At 36.5% G+C, this 19,667-nt stretch overlaps 2 protein-coding genes across 5 annotated transcripts in view; both read right to left on the bottom strand.

Annotated features, from left to right (window-relative positions):
- Positions 1-436: 436 nt before the first annotated feature.
- LOC123306621 (NACHT and WD repeat domain-containing protein 2) lies at positions 437-15,897 on the bottom strand. 2 transcript variants are annotated; one of them, XM_044888703.1, is made up of 20 exons: positions 15,476-15,897; positions 10,152-10,366; positions 8,725-8,919; positions 8,415-8,582; positions 8,210-8,360; positions 7,760-7,967; positions 7,315-7,470; positions 6,958-7,253; positions 6,632-6,866; positions 6,189-6,560; positions 5,892-6,123; positions 5,551-5,738; positions 5,375-5,448; positions 3,428-3,958; positions 2,083-2,330; positions 1,924-1,996; positions 1,689-1,825; positions 1,212-1,412; positions 1,012-1,146; positions 437-754 (listed from the first exon to the last, which is right to left on the bottom strand). In XM_044888703.1, the coding sequence occupies exons 1-20, from the start codon at positions 15,541-15,543 to the stop codon at positions 540-542; spliced, it is 4,098 nt and encodes a 1,365-aa protein (XP_044744638.1). In that variant the 5' UTR covers positions 15,544-15,897; the 3' UTR covers positions 437-539. The 2 variants fall into 2 exon arrangements, with proteins under 2 accessions (XP_044744638.1, XP_044744640.1); XM_044888705.1 differs by having other exon boundaries at positions 10,176-10,366.
- Positions 15,898-17,611: 1,714 nt separating this feature from the next.
- Positions 17,612-19,667, bottom strand: part of LOC123306624 (rhophilin-2) — a 127,286-nt gene continuing 125,230 nt past the window's right edge. For all 3 annotated transcript variants that reach the window (XM_044888712.1, XM_044888711.1, XM_044888710.1), the window contains exons 8-9: positions 19,451-19,603; positions 17,612-18,657 (exon numbers count right to left, since the gene is read on the bottom strand). In XM_044888712.1, the coding sequence (XP_044744647.1) occupies positions 18,466-18,657; positions 19,451-19,603 (345 nt within the window). In that variant the 3' untranslated portion in view covers positions 17,612-18,465. The remainder of the gene's footprint in view (positions 18,658-19,450; positions 19,604-19,667) is intronic.

The raw sequence follows: 19,667 nt of genomic DNA, 5'->3' as shown, positions 1-19,667 counted from the left end.
TTCCGGGGAATTGAAAAACTGATTTCGCCTCTCATTCCAAATCATATATAGAAAAACTGGAAGAAATGGAAATTGTAGATTACTATAGTGATTCAATAAAATGACGAGCATATTACGCTTTTCAATACAAGTCGTAATATATGAATGGACATATTTCCTGAGTTTGAGGTCAGAATTCAGCAAAATGAATGATAATCTTTCAGCACTGAAAATTCATGAAGAAGATACATTTCGATATTTTGAATATGTTCATTTTAATCGCATTCTTTTTGACATTCAGCCTTCCTATGATTCTGGATTTTCTTATTCATTTTCAGGAGATGCGTGTATCACGTTCCATTCAATTTTTGAATATCAAAGTCTCTCCAACAGAGCATCATTTGTCAAACTGCTACCAGCGCTGATTGCAAATCGTCTCTGAATGTCAACAAACAAGTAAGGCATATTTTTTTATTACTACACTTAGCGACAGAATGTTTTGCATCCCTTCTTTTCAGAGTTCCACCCAATTTTTACATCCTCATTCAATAATTCACAGGTCAGCATATGTCGGTTTCTTTAAATTCGAAGATTTTTCCATCGTGTTCACTATCACCGTAAACCTCTTCTTCCGTTGATTTCAACTCAACCCCTCGCTGTTGGAGGATGAGTGGGTCCTTCAAATTTTCTAATCCTAAAACGATATGTTGGCCGTTTCCAGTGATACAGCTGGATGTGATTTTGGTCTTCGGGGTATATACAGATATCAAGTGACCTGAAATATGTAGTTTTATTGTATTAGAAGTAATAATTTTGGATCGAAAAACAAACAGGCTGACTCGAACATCAAGGAATGTATTGGAGTATAAATAAAAAATCTGTGGATGAAACCGACAGACGAAAACAAAAAGTCTGAAGGTAAAAAGGAAATATTTTCTGGTAAACAAAAATGATAAGAGAAAATTAAAAAAATTAACATTTTTTAAGAATCATACTCCTCTGTGACCCTATGCGATTACACCGTTAATTTACCTTTATTAAGATCCCAGACTCTAATAGATCTGTCTCTGCATTCTGCATCAGCTGATAAGCAGATAAAACCAGTGGGATCCAGTTTCAACATCGTGACAGGAGCTGTGTGACCTGATAAGGAATACCTGCAGTTACCTGAAAAACAAGAAGGTGACCACCAATATTTTAAATTGTTCTGGAATTTTTCGATTCTGTCATACCTGTTATGAGATCCCAAATAAGTATAGTAGCGTCTTCTAAACCAGAAATGACACACCCTCCAGGAGAACTGATTTCTAAAGAGACTGTATTGCAGGAGGGCTTCCATTTTTTGAACGGTGTCCCACTTAGTAAATCGTACACGACTATGAAATTAGGATTTGGTTCGTCGATTTCATGGCAAACACAACATACATAACTACCTGCAAAAAATTGGGCTTATATTATAGCATCCTATCATATTTTAACAATTTCGCATCTGTAGAATTAATAAAAGTATACGAAGCAAATTTCAAGCTCAGAAAGAAAAGTTGATTTAATTTTTTGTTTCGAGGTTAAATAAGATAAACATCACCCTAAAGATGATGATTACTCTTGGAAATATTGGACATGCTGAACAATCATTTTGAGAATGAATCTCAAAATGTTTTGTCCAAGTCATTTCGAATTAAATGGAAAATTCGAAAAATTTCACTCACCCTCATATGTTATTGCTGACAAAGAAGTGATGAAGTCATGGTAAGGTATCCTAAAGTCGTAAAGTAATTTTCTAGATTCTAAATTCCAAACTAATAAAGGAAAAGGTTTTTGTGTTTCATCCCCACATACGAGAATCCTGAAAGAATTAACCGTTAGTTATATAATTCTAATCAATGACAGTTTTTGAGGGATTTAATATAATTATAAATTAGGATAGTAGAAAAAAAATCTCACCTTCCATCCCCTGAAACCAGCAGGGAATTTAGGAAACGATCTTCACCAGCCTTGAAAGTGGTCACACAATCACCTAAAAATTCAGAATAAGTGTCAGAAAACTCACATTCCATGTGAGATACCTATAAGATAAAATTGCTGATGTAACTATATACTAACCTGTATCCAGATACATTAAATTGACATACATCCTGTTTCGACTAAGGGCAACTAGGTGGTTTTGGTCATGAAGTCCATAATAAGGCATTTTTTGATTCATAACACCTTTTAGTTTTTTCAGAAAACAGCCTTTGTTCAGATCGAATATCATCAGTTCCCTTTTACATAGGACTATACATTTGTGTCTGTCTATTGGAATTAAATTAGTTGGATGAGGTACACCCTTTATTGTTCTTATTTTTTTGCATCTGAAACCAAAAAAGATGAATTATTAAGATGAAAAAAAAAGATCTTAATAAATCAAAAATAATATCGCATCTATCATGCAGATTAATCACTTTACCAAAAATCGCTCACACAAAAAATTCAAGGTGGCGGAGATATCATTCCTGAAAGTTGAGGGAAATTGTGTAATATTTCGAGTACGGGACTGCCTTCCAATGACACAGAATACAGTATAAAAGTCACAAACGCGTGTATCAGACTGATTCAGTGAGATGCATCACTTTGTAATAGTGTTTTTTGGGTCAAAAATGAGAAAGGGTTTAGCGACCCCCCTAAAATGATATATTTGCTACTCTGTCTAAAAATCAGGATGTTCTATTACTGTCCTCGGATATGGAGTGCATAGAATTTGTTTTGAAGATTTTAGAAAATCAAACACTTGATGATTCAATAGAGAATTGCACTCCAGAGAGCTCTTCGAAGTCAATTCGAAAATGAAAAGTGGAAAAACAAAAAATAAATTATTTTTTACTAAACAGTTCCAGATATTCGGAATTTTGGTATGGAAATATAGGTTTTTGAACATGGTGAATCCATTGCGAGCAATTTCGAAATCCTATCTCCCTTCGTTTAGATTTTCATTTCGAAAATGGCATTTTTCAAAAATTGCAAATTTCACTTGAGAATTCCTCAAGACCGAACGGCTCCATCGAGCTCAATAAAATTTACAGATTTTTAACTAGAAGAGTTTCTCTTTCAGAATATGTATCACATTTTTATCCACGGTTATGTTTACTGAGAGAAAAACTACTCTAACGGCCGTTAGATAGTCACCGGTGACTATCGAAAAATTTCCAAAAATATGGAATCACTTAAATAATTGTTGAGGTTTTAGCCATTATAATCGAGGTCGAAAACATTTCCATTTTTCCCTAGCTCTTACGGATACAGAGCTGCCATTTAATCCCATCGAATTTTGACCATCCTACGGCAAAACTGATTCAAATGCAAAAAGTGGGTATATTTTCTCTTGAGCAGTGTACATTCTAAAAGCGCATCTGACACGTATATTTTTTTGGTTCAGTTTATTTGAATTTTGGAGTACTTAATTTCTACTCACTGTTTGACATCCCACACACAGAGCATTTCTGCATCCGTAGATAAACTGACTATGAACTGATTGGTATTAGGAAGCCCAATTATCTGATCGTAAAGCACCTCTCTGAAAGTAGGCTCAGAATCGTTGCAAGCTTCCAAGTCGTCCAGACATGATGAGTTGGCAGGAATCAGTGTAGTAACCGGAGGTTTTTTTGTTAATTCATGAAGTTTCACCAGTCCTTCATCGGCTCCCTCCATCGTGAGCTCTCCATTCCTGATTTTTTCCTCCAGATATTGGTACATGTGCGAGTAGAATTGTCTTCCATCGTAGTTGAGAACACTGGCGTAGTTTTCGATGAAGTCTCTGAATAGTTTGACGAATGGATTGGAAATGGATGATTGTAAGTTTATGTCTTCCAGAACTTGGTAGCAACTTGACCCACATATTTTGCTGTAGAGCCAGTCTATGTCATTCACGTATTCCGAGTTTTCTATTGTTGAATATATCTGGTAATGGTGGAAGGGTAGTTCATCGAGTTTTCTTCTATTGTAACTGAAAGCAATGAGTCGAGAATAGAAATGAACGCAAATGAATTGACTATAGGAATCGGTACATAAAGAATTTTGCGCCTTTAGTTTTATAGAAGGAAATTGGATTTTCAAGAATTACTGCTATGAAAGTCGATGTTGCATGCTTCAGGAATCAGGATCTAGTTGATGATCAGACAGTTCTTTTCCTGACTTGGTTTATTTTTCCAATAACGTTTGGAATCGAGTAGTAGATGAAATTTTATAATTTTCTCTGAAATTCGAATCTGTATATAGGAAGTTTTCGATAATAAAAAAGTTTATTAGCCGTCTAGGTACTTGAGGTTATTCGCTTGCAATGTCTGGTGATCAGGACTAGGATCTGATGAATATGGTCATATAGTTAAATTATTGAATGAATTAGTCTAGAAACCCTGAAACAAACTGATGTTTCTGGGAGCTTTTCGCTTTCTTATGCTGGTTTATTGAATTCTTCACGTGTATCAGAAAAATGATTTCCTACATATGTCGTTTTGTCTATAAAGAAGGACCAAACACACATTTTTTCCTCAATATCTTCTTTTTGTTCAGGGGAAAGCCGCTCTTTCACTAACCTCTACTTTTCCAAATAACATTGGATCTAAATGACTGCTAACTTCGGTGATGCTTAAATTTTCTTATTTCTTTTGATACGAAGCAACTAAAGTTGCGAAAATTTTCTTTTTATGTTATTGAGATGGTCTGAAGAAGTTTATTTTCAACACCCATAAACTGCCAAAAGAAAACGAACAACTATTGTAATATCTCACTAAACTTAAAATTGTCGATATTTTTCTAGATCCTAGCAGTGTATCCATGTTTCATCACTTGCGATGTTTCATCACTTGCGATGTACAGCATTTTAGATTGTCACGGAATCTAAAGTAGATCCATCCTCTCTGAAAGGAAACTTTTAGAGCTATAATCAAGTTATGGAGAATCCTTCGAGAACATAGCTTTGGGAATAAAAAGTCACACTCTTAAAAAGCTTCTTATTATTTTTCATCACTTAATGACATTACTCTTATCATATTTCCCCAACAACAAATATAACGTACTCCCTTATGTTGCACTTTGAAGAGAATTCAACATTAGCAAATCAATTCTATTTTATTGCACTCGCAGTAATATTTTTCTTCATGCGAAATTTTTTGAATTTTGTGTTCAATGTATTTCTGTCTTCGTTAGCAAACCGCAAAAAAATTATGATCGAAATGAAAACCAACCATTGATTAAAGGAAAAATAAAAAAGTAAATCTTTCTTTAATGGGACATGGAATCATGCTGGAAAAGAATAAATATAAGCATTTTAAAATATTTATTCGATAAAAATAAACTCATCAAAAAACTTAAAGAAGCTTTGGTAAAACATGCAGTGCTCAACAATTTCTGACAGGCATACCATTTTCCCAAATATGTATCTTGTGGTACCAGTCTTGCGATAATATTGTTGGGTTTATCCTTCCACCATTTTCCCTGCAGAAAAGAAAAATTCTCTAATTTATAAATGATGCTTCGACAAATAAGGGAATTTCAAACATCGTTGAAATCATCATATTTTCATCTCATGCTACTCACTTTGTAATAGTCATGGATGACTTGATTTCCGCGTTTCAAATATTTTTCATATCTAGCTGCTACAGTGCGACGAACCATATTGTCTCTCCATTTTATCCCGAGAATACCTCCAGTTAGAGTCCATTGGAGGAAAGGAGCTAAATGCTTATTAAGCCTGGACCATATTAAACATGCTGGTGCCCAAGAAACTGGAAAAAAGAAAATGAGAAGAGAAGAATAATGAAAAATTTGTATTGCAAATAATGAAGGAAGTAAAATTCAACAAAAGTTAAGAGAACTTTGAAAATAAACGAGAATGACAATGATCAATACCGATCAAGGACACAGTTTTAAAAACTCACTATAAGTGGTGTTGCTTTGGAACTTCTCATCGAAAGCCAATAAATCTATCATCTCAGAATCTGTAACACACTGCTTGGAACAAGTTATTAAGGCTAGAGCATGCTCTACTTGTGAAGCACCTATGATGGTTTCCAATTCCTCCAACATTAATTTCAACTGGTCATCTACATGACCCTTTGGTACAATATCGTGCTCCTTGTCCGCCCACCAAGAGGTCTGCCAGGCTAAAACCTAAAAGAATAATCATGAAACATGCTCATCAATACACACCTACCCCTTTCAATCTTCACACTCACCTTAGAATATAATGGTAAGGTGCATTCTTGCACGGATTTAAGAACGCAATCCTGAATCTTAGAATTGACGCTGTGATTGTATTGCATAACACTGGACATAAGAATACCCTTGGCTTCTTGCTCGCCCAACAGAGGCATTTTGATGAACTTTCCATCAGGCAGTTTCGTCTTCAGATCGGAATACATCGGACTTCTCTCTGATACGGACAGGATAAGTTTGATGTTTTCCGGTAATCTTTCGGGTAGCCAATCTATCGTTCTTGAACTGTAAGCCCTCACTTGATCCAGACCATCTATCAGTATTATAAGCGGCCTCTGAAGACAACTGGCACCGATAAGAGAAGGCAAAACTCTTTTGTAAGTCTCCAAATTCTGTAATTAGAATGTCCAGTTTATTTCGACCACATTGTCATGTTGTCAGATTCTATTCGATGGTAACTCACATGAGTACAGTAGCACTTATGGCCATATGTAAGAATTGAACACTGGTTGGTAATGGAACTCAATAATTGCTCGATTGTACTAGATTGTGCACTGATTCCAATGAATCTCATTATAAGGAAGGCTTCGGGTATCCACTGTGAACAACATTGGGCTACTTTGGCAAGAAGTGTGGTTTTTCCACATCCTTCTGGACCATATAAAACTAGTGGGGAGCTGCTGGGATTATTGATATATCTGGAAAAACGCGAATATGATCAACCAAACCTCATCATCAACAACGAAGAAAATGAAAATGAAAACATATTTTATAAACTTCTCGACTTACTCTTTCATCTCATTTATAGTCTTTTCTCTGTTGATGCTACATTGAGCCGCTTTCTGACAGAAACCAGTCTGTTGGTTGAGCTCCTCAAATACTGGGGCTTCAATCCCATAGCTCGGCTTCAGCACGGACTTAACCTGATGCTCTTCTATAATGCTGTTGATCATTTCCACCAAATGCTTTTTCAAATGTACAGTTACTTGTTCTACGTAATTAGCGTGTTCTGGTATTTCAACATTCAATCCACCTTCTACGTATTTGACAGATATGCGTACAATATGTTTTTCAGCCAGTTGATCCTGAAAATTTTAAATTCATATTGGATATCTTGAGAAGTCTGAAACATAATGTACAACTTACCCTTAAATCTTTCTGTAGTATGTTCAGTCTTCTATGTAATTCTGATTCCACTGGACTCATGTTTTCTGGAGTTTTCACAGTAGGAATGTATACCCTGTTCATCCAAATGCACCTCTTAGCCATTTCCTGGCTCATGAAAACCGTGTTATGGACTTCCTGAAGAAATAAGGAGATGAATCAGGAATGTTTGTGATTTGTGTACTGAGTTCTCTTTATAGAAGTGGGGATTATAGCTTGGTATCATGGAATGGAAGTCTGAAGTCAAATATCTGGTAATAACCCTGGACAGTAGGCTTTAGTGGGATAAGATACTAGAGTTCATTGGAGTTCTGGAGCTGGAGGGTCAGCTGTAGATAACGCAGTAACGAGAGCTGCTCTAATAGGGGGGCATAACAGACCTTAAGGTCGCAGTAAATTGTAACTCCTTTCTTATACTATAACTTACTTGTTCCACTACGGTCGTTAAGTAGGTATCTCTCAGCTCTTGAGAAAATACATTGATGAGTATTGCTAAGATTTTATCTATTTCCGAACTCCATTCTTCGAAAGCCTTTTCCCTATCTTCTATAGAAGTTTCCTTGAATCCTGGAATGTGACTGCTTATAGGTTGTAATCTGTAGCATGGAGGCTGAGAATCGCTATCTAATTGGTACCTAAAATAAATATTCAGTGATTTGAATCGTACGCATTCAGAGGGACACAGGAAGTCGAGAAAGTTGGAACCTTGTGAATGAGGTATCTGGAACCTAAAGGTATACGTTTTTCAGAGTCTTGAGGCAGGAAGCAAATTCTGAAGCCTGGAGATCAAGTATTTCTAAAGGTGGCTGACACCTGACAGAGTAGTTGGTGAAATTAACGATGAAATTAACACTTATTAACATTACTTTAGGCTTACCACTTAGACAAAATGTTTTGGGCTGATTGACTAGTAGCACTGTCCATAGCCATCTTGAAGTCGGTACTTTCTATTGTATTTGGCAATAACGGAGTTCCTAATGAATTATTCAGGAACAACACAGGAATTATATACGCTACTTCCATTTGCCCTGCGAAAGGTTCAATTAGTAGGTAAGTTTTAACGAATATATTTCTCTACCTACTGGTGAGTTCCCCTATGCAAAGCTCAGGAAATTCGTGGTCTTGTTGCTTTTCCAGGAGAGTTTTCCAGTGCAAATCGACAATGTGAAGTTCATACCCTCTCTCCCTGCAAAGTTTCCTCAGTTCCGGATAAATTTGATTGTGTAGAGTTCCTTTCTCTACACAACAGTCTGGAAATACGACAATGAAAGCGATAGTTCGCTAGATTTGAATTTGAGAGGTTTATAATTGAAATATAGTGCATCTAACAATAAGAAATATCGTCAATTATGGTAACTTTTGAATGTTTTTCAACCTGTGGGTATTATTCACCTTGAGAATCAGCAGCGCATACATATATTACAATTTTCCTAGTCCTCGTCGATACTTTCGCCTGACTGACCCTTCCCATTATGAGGTTTTGGAGGTTTTCTGTTAAGCTGGAAACCTCTTTCGGTATGGTCCTATCGAATTTATCGAATCCTCTAGGGCTTACAGTTGCTGGTGGTGAACTTAGAGACATGGAATCTGTTGAATATATTCGATGAGTACAACCATGAAAGATCGACAAATTTTCGAAGAGTCAACATTGGCTATAGATACAATAAATACATAATCAATAAAGCCATTCCTGGGTTTGGATCGCGTAGTAAAACAGACAGTAAGTATTCGCTCCAAAAGTGATTAAGACAAATAGACATCTTTCACTCCCATACAACATAATTCTGAATTAATTGATAATCAAAGGTCAGTGAATCTTTAAAATTGAGAAAGGAATAGGTAATATTCTATTGTGAATAAGAAATCTAGGCATCTTGAAATGAAAGTGCTACTCAAATTCCCATCTTTTCAAAGAACGTCTGGGTCTTAGTTTTTCAATATATTTTTTTTCCGATTCTAATGGGTTTTGAAAGGAGCCCTTCATTTCCTGAATGACTAATTTGATATGTCTATCTCCTTCAATTACATTATGAAGCAAATCTTCTTGTCTGATACGTTGAACAGTCCATATTCCAGATTGATTTTACGTTTTACGAGTAATCTGCTACTAGTTTTACTTAGTACCAATACCAATCACTATCGATTTCCCTTCTCATTCAATCTGGGAAGCAACAAGCAAAGCAACAGATACCAATAATTGTGAATTGTAGTCTCAATATGAGTATGAATCATTGGATTGATCGGCTTATATCAATTAAAGTCCACAGTGGAAAAAACGAATATTTTATGAAATTTTGATTACGAGTTTTATCAAAGTGTTTGTTATTACAATATCATCTTTAGTGGGCTCAGGTAAAACAGTTCAATAGTGGAAAAAATGAGGTGGACCGTTTACTATTCTTGAATATCTTAATTTTTTTGAAACATGCTCATTCAAACCCATAATTCTCTATCGGATGATGAAAAAATGATTAGAGAATTATGCGAGTTGAAATCATTTCAGTAGAGACAAAATTCATGATTTTTTTCAATCAAAGCAAGGAGCTGATGGGTGTTTTACTTGGGCCCCCTAAAAAAGATTTGCCACTTGATATCTTTTCCAGTCCATAACACGTTGTTACCAACGGTACACCAAATCTATGGTCGATGTCGTATGGAAGCTACACCAACAAGACCTGCAGATGCGGAAAATATCATGGGGATGATTCCAAAACATTCGATATGGGGCTTCCTACGAAAGCTTCGCCTCCCAACAGCCATTGCGTGTCAGTCACAGTGACACCAACATGCATATAGCCGAAAAGAGGAAATTATTATACCCGAAATGCTCGACCCTGCCACACCTTTTAACGTCTTCGCTAAACTCGGCTTCCTTCCTGTGTTGACTGGCGAAGTCTGCGTTGACGCTTGTTGCAACGGGTTCTGGCCAGCGGTGGCTGGTTGGAGGAGCACCCAGTTTTTATTGCTAACATGGTTCATTGACGCCTTCTGGGGTGTTGTTGGGGCGGTGGCACGAACCTGGTAACTTCCAGATCTGGAAAAATTTGATTTTCTTGAAGAGAACACAATCATATTGATCTTCGTTAGGTTCATGGATCTTTGTCTACATTTTGCTTGATAATTCAAGTGAACGAGTATGTTTGGTTCAGTAATTGATGAAAATAGATTGGAAATTTTGTACATTTAAGGTAAATATTCACTTTTAGAATTTGTAAAGAATTTTCATCCAGCCTTTTCACTGGAAAGTGTGAAAACAGGTTACCATTTTATTTTTCATACAGCTTTTCATGGCTAGGAATCCGTAGTCATCCAATATTGTAATCTTTTTTTAAATAGGTTGAATTTTATCTGTTTGGGTGACCTTTTGAAAACACTGCGGTAAACTTCTTCACATAAGCAGAAATTTCCATTTTTCATACTTTCGTGTCTACTGAATTTTGAAAGGCAGAACATGTTGGAGAACTTTAAAATGTCCTCGGATTTGACGTCATGACGTACGAGGCCAGTGAGGATCGGGAGATGTATTGGATTATTCCATGGCCTGACCTGATTTCTCGTCGGGGGATTCAAACTCAGGGAAATAGAAAGTTAGACTGTGTCCTTGGAAATATGTTATTTCCAGGGTTGTGATCAAGCTGAGTTGGGACGAGGTCTTTCGGAAAAAACATAACGTATTTCATAACTTCTTTAAAGAATGAATTTTATCCATTCTCAGTTTCTCCAAACGATGTGGAGAGAGTACTTTTCCATAAATGCAGTAATTTTCCGAGCGCTCAAATTTGTTGCCGTATATCTGAGTCAATATTTCGAGAAAAATATTTATTCTACCGTATGATGATAGCGCCAAGCTTATAAATATTGAATATGAAATAATATAGATTCTAAATATGTTCTGCCAAAAGATACTTCGTGATGATAGTTGAGTGTTTACTCGGCACCACCAAGAAGTGTTAGATTTCAATACTCCATTAAAATTTCTTCGATATTAAAATGGTACAAGCATACAAAGGCAGGTCAAAGGAAACTGATTCAGACACCCTGTGCTTGAAAAATTAATGGCATATGGCATGCACTTTTTCTAACGGCCATAGACCTTTATACTGGGTGAATCATAAATATAGGCTAAGGACAGGCTATTTGGACCAGAATATGGCATATGACCCAATATGCTAATGTAAAATATTTCCTTGAAAAAAATACAGGGTTTCCTCGGATTTTATCGTTTTTTTTTTGCAACAATAGACCATAATCTCACAGTAAAAATAATATTCACTAGCAACATTTTTCTCCTTGCAAGTACAGACCTATACTTTTCAAAATCATATTTGAAACCCCGATCAGAGAAAAGGAACTCTTCGATTGCGTTTTCCTCAAAAAAGAATTTATACATTTGGAAAAATATATAGGTACTGCTCCACAAGAGTTAGGGATATCGTATTCAATCGTTTTTAAAAGTATGTAATCTTCGAGAAAATCGCTGTAAAATCATTTATAACTCAATAACAACTTGAATCGATCCAATAAAAATCAGTATGAGACATATCGTCAATCTGGTCGCCTTTTTTCTTAAGTTTGGTTCTTTGCATATGCTTCATGAATGTTCTTATTTTGAAAAGAAGTCAGTTTATCAGCGGCTTCGATTTGAAACGAGTTTTCTGAAAATGCCAAGACGTAAATTAACAAACGCTGAGGCTAATAGGGCTATCGGAATGCTACAGGATGGCCTAACTTAGGTTGTTGTAGCGGAAAGGCTCCAAGTCAGCCAAAGTGTGATAGCTCGACTTTGGAATAGGTTCAGGGAGACAGGTTCCGTGTTGGAAAGACCAAGGCTCAGGATCGTTTCATCACCGTTTCGGCGAGAAGAAACCCTACATCTATGTGTAGAATGCTACGGAATAGTCATCAAAATGCAGATGGGATCCAAGTCATCGAAACCATCAGACGATGTTTGAGAGAGGTGAATCTAGGTTCTAGACGTCCATTAGGAGGAGTTCCATTAACATAACACGTAACCATAAGCGTCAAACACTGGAATGGGCAAGGCAACATATCAATTGGAACGATCAATGGCGTAGTGTCCTTTTCACTGATGAATCCAGATATGGACGATTTTTAGATTCCCGAAGAATAAGGGTATGGACAACCTCACGCATACCCCGTAATCGTCGCTATGTCCCAGAAGACCATCCACTCCGAGGGGGTAGTGTTATGGTATGGGCCGGGATATGTTTCAGCGGGCGTACAGATCTACACATTTGTCCTGGGAATATGACCGCCTTACAATATAAGGAGCATGTCATTGACAATGTTGTGCCAAATTTTAACGGTGCTGTTGGTGAAACCAAAGAAATTACACACATTGTGTAATATCTTTGGTTGAAACTTTTCAATTTCTAGACGATAACGCTAGACCGCACCGTGCAGCCATATAGTTGAGAATGCGCGCGAGGAGCTTGGTATTCCACATTTACCAATACCCCCGCACTCACCAGATTTGAATTGCATAGAATATGCATGGGATATGCTCCAAAGAAGATTAGATTATCATCAACCTACCCCAGAATTCTTAATTGATCTGAGAGAGTTTCTGCCCCGTTTATGGGACCAAATTCCTCAAGAAATGTTCAACAACCTCGTGTGTAGTATGCAAAGAAGATGTCAAGCTGTTATTGATGCCCGTGGAAGCCATACATTGTATTGATAGTCTTAAAATGCTTGAATTCTCTGAGAATAAAATTTCGTTATTTTACTCGATTTTTCTTAACCACCCTGTATACGCTGCAGACCTACAGGCTGAAATTAATATGCAACTTCAAATCATATAAATATAAATTTTCATCACAAAAATCTTATTTTAACTATATTTTTTGCAATTTAAGTCAATATCCCTAACTCATGAGGAGCAGTTTAGTTGTAAGTTTGAGACTTTGTCTCAGGAATATATTATTGAAAAGTAAAAGTATCGTGTTGAATTTTAGATTCCGCAAATTGCATTCATGTGATGTTCCTGGAATAATTCCCACTAAAAATTGGCTTGTGATGTCTAGAATATCGTTACATGACACAAACAAAGTAAGGTTGTCAACAGTCCATTCTGACAAAACTTCGCCTTCCCGGTATCGTTGACAATAATTGTGAAACTGTCCTAACGGTGAATCAACAGTGGGTGAGTAAAGTCGTCGAATTTTCAAGTATGTATAAATAGACCGTCCCTCTCATAAACATCCACAAGGATATTTCAGGAGCACTCGAAAGGAATTAATAATTCCAACATGGTAATATTTAGCGATGTTTTTGTTGACTCGCACATTCGATAATAAAGTTTCGCTATTGGATTGGTGGGTCTTCCAGTTCATTAAATCAGGTCATTAGGTCGAATAAATCTTCACTATAGTTATATGTTGTTTTATCGTTTCAGAGTCCGTCAGTCGGTATATTCGGATTTGTATAAGATAAAAATCAGGGTGTTGAAATAACAACTCAGGATTTTGACAGAGTATAACAGAAATACGAATTAAATAAATATGAGTTATTTTAGTTGTACCTTGAATTAAGATTGTTGTGACAGGTACGTGGGGCTCATTTATTCCATCCACATATTTTATGAAAATTCGAGGAATATTGATTCTAGAAATTTTGCGGATAATGTTAGATCAATTTGACCACGACACATGTTTCGCTATCACAGTAGCATTTTCAGGTAGGTGAATGTAAACTGAATTAATTGGTACCGAACGAAAATATATACAGGGTGAGTCAAGCAGTACTCGATCGGTCGTAAACTCTTAAAGATTTTCGGCTAATAAAACAAAGATTCAAACTCTACTTTGCGCATAAACTGAAGTTACTTCATGTTTATGATAATGGTGCTCATGGCTTGAAAACTGATCGTTATAAAATTATTGAATTCCCGAAGAGATATCACGTCTTCTTCAGTTTTTCGGATCACTCTACAGGTGGTCCGAAAGACACTGAGATTTTTCGAAAACGACCTTAAAAAAAATTTAATAATCCATTTTTTTAGATGACATGCTTTTTGTCTGTTGGATAGTCCACATTTTACGGAAACTTTAACGCCTGAAATATTTAATTAATTGACTGAAAATTGTTCATTTTTTCATATTTTCTTCAAATTTCAATTAACACTGATTCACACAGATTTAAGGGTAAAAACGATATGAAACTAAATGACTCGATTCACGATATATTTATTCTCTCGTCACCAGGACTGCAATTTTCATTCATTCTCAAAGGGGAAGTCCATATGAAAGCAATCATTAAGATAATCGAACCTGATATATGAACCAATGAAAGTAACGATGCATATTTTTTACAAAGACAACAGCCATCTTATTCTTGGCCTTTATTTTAGCTAAATAACGAACCGAATTAATGAAATATTTAAATTCTCAACTGTTGATATACCTTGAAAAAATCGGTGAGTATAGTTATCATCTTGACATGAAAAAATATAAAAACAGCGCTTTTGTATGCAATGATCTATTCCAAAATTGTATGGATTTACAGCAAAGGTCATTTGCATTTCTGATTATGAGTTATCATTAATTCTTCTGAAAAAAATATAGGTAATGATACAGAGTTATTTCGCTCATAAAAAGTGACAATATTTAATTTTTTCTATATCATAATCGAATCTTATATGTGCATTTACTAAATATCTACTTCAAATCTTTCGATATTCTGGCATACAGTAATTAGTTCAAATTCTTTGCTTATCCTAAAAATTCCCGTAGAAATCTATATATGATTCGCTTTTTCATGAATACATTTATCCACTTTTTGATATCGATTGATTGTCCTTATTTAGGTATTCAATCTTACTCCCCTTGAAGAGTCATTGAATCTGTAAGATGTAGAGGACTAACTGTTGCTTCTGCTGAAGTTATAACTGAAAAATCGGTACCAGTTTACCTATCTTATCAGGTAATTCAGTTGAGAAATTTTTTTCCAGATAATGTTTGAATTTTCAGATACTTTCACGAGGAAATATTCTTAAAAATTTTCATTTTGTCTTCGATCAGATCAATAAAATGAGTTTGAATAGTGTAAAATAAATGAAAAAATATCGTGTTCCTCAGATGAACTTCGACATTTCCATTCAGCTGTGAAAATGTGTACTTACTCTTCGGATCTTTGGGACATGTTGTCCTTATCCTTATGTGCTTGCCCACTGCTACAAGAGTTCCCCATCTTGTCACTTCTTCGATCACCACCGTCTTTCTTCTACCCCAATTTCATCTCAATGGAACATTCCCGAATAACCTACTTTCTTTCAGTCTCTCCTAAAATCATTCATCCTGAAAATTCTCCCCTGCCTTTCGTTATCATTCTTCTCATGTTTTTTTTTTCAAGGAAGCTCGGGAAGACAGCTCATTTCATCCTGAGAATCTCACTCTTTACACGCGCGAAAAATTTAAAATAAGCACTAGAGCACCAAATTACAAGTGTTTTCCGCTCAAGCGACGGTTACCAATAGAATTGCGTTGAGGTGGATAACGGTTTGATATCTGTCAGAGTGCCATGGGCCTGACGTACGTTTTTCCTATGGAATGGAAATGGGAAATATAATCAATGCTGTCCAAGGTATCAAGCAAGCGCGTGCGATAATGACGTCATACTTGCTTCTCGGCTATTTACAGTATAAGCGACGCTAGCGACGCAGAGCGTCGGTGTGATTCAGGCGGTAGGAATCTATTCCTGGATAAGCGAATCCCTTATGCCGTATTTGTGGAATGGCAGTCCTGGAAGATGGCGCAAAATTGAATGAACTCGACTGAGAAATTTTCGGAATGCCTGTGGATACTGGTCAGTTTGCAAAAAATCGACAAATAAGGGAGGAAGCACTCACTATATAACAAATCACCAGATGGTTTTTACCATTCCTCGTCTGAATTATTCGATAGAGTTTTATAGCAAAAAATCTAGGAGAAGTACTTGTTGGTTGGTTTCCCACGAGTTTGTCTCAATCGGGGCATACTTTCGATGAGACAATTCATGAAATTTTGGGACAAATTGTGGTCCAAATATCCAATAAAGCCTTGGAAAGCTGTTTCTTATGCAATTCATTTCTGGGGATAGAGCTGGCCAGTCCATCCTTCCAGAAGCATGAGCTTTCAGTACTTTATTCAGTTTACTATACAGAGACGATGAAATTTGCTCCAATAGCTGCCGAAAGAGCAACTGTCATATCGTGATATGTTTGGCAGGTCATAGTACCGTTTTGCAAGACAACCAACTCTGTGCTACAGTTCAAACAGATACTATCCCATACTCATATGGAAATTCCTGCAAAAGCAATTGAGGAAACCACGAACTGCTCTCGTATTGATGAAAAGAGTTTTTAACCCTTCATTGCTGTATCCCGTTACCGGGAATAAATCTACAAAAAGACAAAAAAAAGAACAGACTTATAATTTCTTAGGGCTAATTGCGACTGTGTGCCCCCCTGTGACAGACGAGACCCAACCGTGACCTACAGATCCTTCCACACTCTGGGCATGGATAGTCACCAACCAGATCTGGCCGCCGCTGTATTCTTCTCGAGTCTCTATTATAACTGTGCACCATATAGACCTCCACTGTGACCTGTCTAACGCTAGTTGTTCCCAGTTATGATTGGCATTAACTGATTTTAGGGATTGATGTAGTATATCCTTAAACCGCTTATACTGGCCTCCAGGTTTCCGGGCTCCCTCAGTGAATTCGCCATACAGAGCTATTTTGAGGAGTCTTGTGTTTTGCATCCTCAGAATGTGGCCGCTCCATCTGAGTCGGGCCCTCGTTACTTGGGTCTCAATTGTTGTACAACTCGCGCGTTGCAAGACTTCTGCATTCGAAACCATCTGATGTGCATTATTTGTCTTAAATGACGTTGTTGCGTTTGTTCAAGCTGTTTAATATGTCGCCTGTAGGGCGTCTGGCATTCGCTTCCGTGAAAAAGCGTTGGGAGGACGACAGAGCTTTGTAAACAGCTGTCTTGGTCTTCAGATTGAGGTCGTGATTTTGAAACACTCTGACCTTTAGCTTCCAGAATGCACGTGATGCCGCATTGATACGGTTGTGTATTTCACACCCTTACTGCCGAGTGTTCAACTTTTAATAAGTTGATTCTCAATGCGTGTATTGCTATTACAATAGCTTCTTCAGGCAAGTCATTAATTTCATTTTGAGTATTCCATGAAATTTTGATTAAACCTTTGCCTCAGCTTGTGGGTTTGATATAAGTGAGGGAAAGTAGGTGAAAATGTTCAGTAACAAGTTATTAATTCCATAATATTTATTCATATAAATAATACTTTACATAACAATTCAACAACATCAAAAAAAATTGTTTCTTGTAGGTACATTATATGACTAAGTTCGATATAAGAAACGGAGCTTTGGTTCGCCAAGAACCAAATATATTTACAATTTGGCAAAAAACTACAAACTACCTGATGATGATGACCATAGAAAAATGCGAGTAAGAGAATCAATAATCCCGAAATGACGAGCATTTCAGATTTGACCCAGTGTTTCACGATATGAAAACGGAATGTTAACGAAAAGGGAGAACAGGTGATTCCTGAAGACTTATCCAACCAGCAGATAGTTTTCGTTGAAGCGAAAAAAGTCCTTGGTATATCGAAGAGAAATTCAATTGTCATTTGAATAAAAAAAATCTTCAGAAGGAACCCTGTGTTTCAGAAATCCGCTTTCGTGAACATCCCTAATTGAGCTCACAATATATCTAATATTTTAGATGTATTCAGAGCTTTTCGATAATGATGCGATTAAGAAGAGATGAGGAGAATAAACATGAATTAAGGAAGATATCAATAAATATATTATCATCTATCAGTACATTAGACTCAAGGTCTGGTATATTCAATATTTTCAGAATATAATACAATATCTACCGATTCTTCTACATTTTAACGTTCTTGAATGAAAAGCTGCATATCCTGTTATTTGACTGTACTACTTCGTTCGTGTTTTTTTTTCGTCGAAAATTTCATCGAAAGTTGTATAATATGGTCCGGATTTGGCACAATCTTAATTCGCTGTTGCTCAAAAAATTTTTATCATCCCGTGCAGATCGTAGACGTAGAGCGGCTTGGAATACGATCTGGATCACCTCAGTATCACGTTGTCGTAAAAGTCCTTGCCTTCGCGGGAGGAGGAGTGACGTTTGAAGGGGTTCCAGTGGAGTCTTTTCCCGTTGGAGTTGTGTTGAGCCATCGATCCTGAGGGACTTGACATGCCGCTGGACACGCCGGAGCTGCTGCTGTGTGTTGAGATGGACCCCTTATTGGATTTGGATGGCTGGAAAAAAATTGTCCGGTCGTTGAAGAACTTTTCTTTTATAGAAATCGAATGGGGTTTATTATGAACATTTTATATTTGAAATTCTGTAAACTGTTGGTCCACATAAAATAGGTATAACAATGTTTGGAAGAAAACCACTTCGGAATTGTTTGAAGGGGGAAATGAAATACATCTTCCGAAAGAACAACTCTTCACTAGAAGAGTATAAGAGTATAAGGTACCTACTAAGGTACCTTATAAATAATAAATCTCGAAATTTAATCGAGCTCGTTTCAGTGGCGGTTCCAGGGGCGATGTTGGTGTGGGGGGCATAATTTTATATTTGAAATTCTGTGGGTTGTTTGTTGATATAAAATAAATAGATATATCCTTGAAAGAAAACTACTTTGAAGCTCATTCATATTTGAAGAGGGAAATAAAATTATTATTCAAAAAATATATCTCCCAAGTTTTATTGACTTTCGAATGAATTCGTTCCATTTTCATCGAGGAGTGAGTTGTGTTGCTCTGACGAGGTCAAATGAGACTGAAAGCATGGTCAGCATCTACTCTTCCTCGATGAAATGGACCTTTTGCTGATATTCCGAATGGTAGAGACTAGCTACCACGATTTGGGTAGTAGTATTTTTTTTTATATCAATGGATGTTATGTATCTGAATTAATTTATATTATTCCTAGTGGTCCAGATGTTTGGGTAGAAAACATCTTACAAGAAAAACGCAAGCACCTCTCAAGAATTACCAGGGATATGTTTTACGTTTTACGTGTAATTGTCATGAAGTAACCTACCTTTAAATAATTCCGATCCATCGGAGTTACTAGTTTGAGACTCAGAGCATCTCCAGCGTTCTTTATTAATGATACAACCTCGTCGTGAGAGGCCCATTTAACATCTTTTTCACCAATCGATACGATGAAATCGCCCTCTTTCACTCCTCCAAACTGGAAAAAAATTATGGTGAGGAACGTATTGCAGAATCAGTGAAAGTGCATGAGTTTGATGAAG

The sequence above is a fragment of the Coccinella septempunctata genome, chromosome 2 (assembly GCF_907165205.1).
Source record: "Coccinella septempunctata chromosome 2, icCocSept1.1, whole genome shotgun sequence".
NCBI lineage: Eukaryota > Metazoa > Arthropoda > Insecta > Coleoptera > Coccinellidae > Coccinella > Coccinella septempunctata.
Note: the sequence above shows the minus strand (reverse complement) of the source record. Positions and strands in the feature narration are given on the sequence as shown.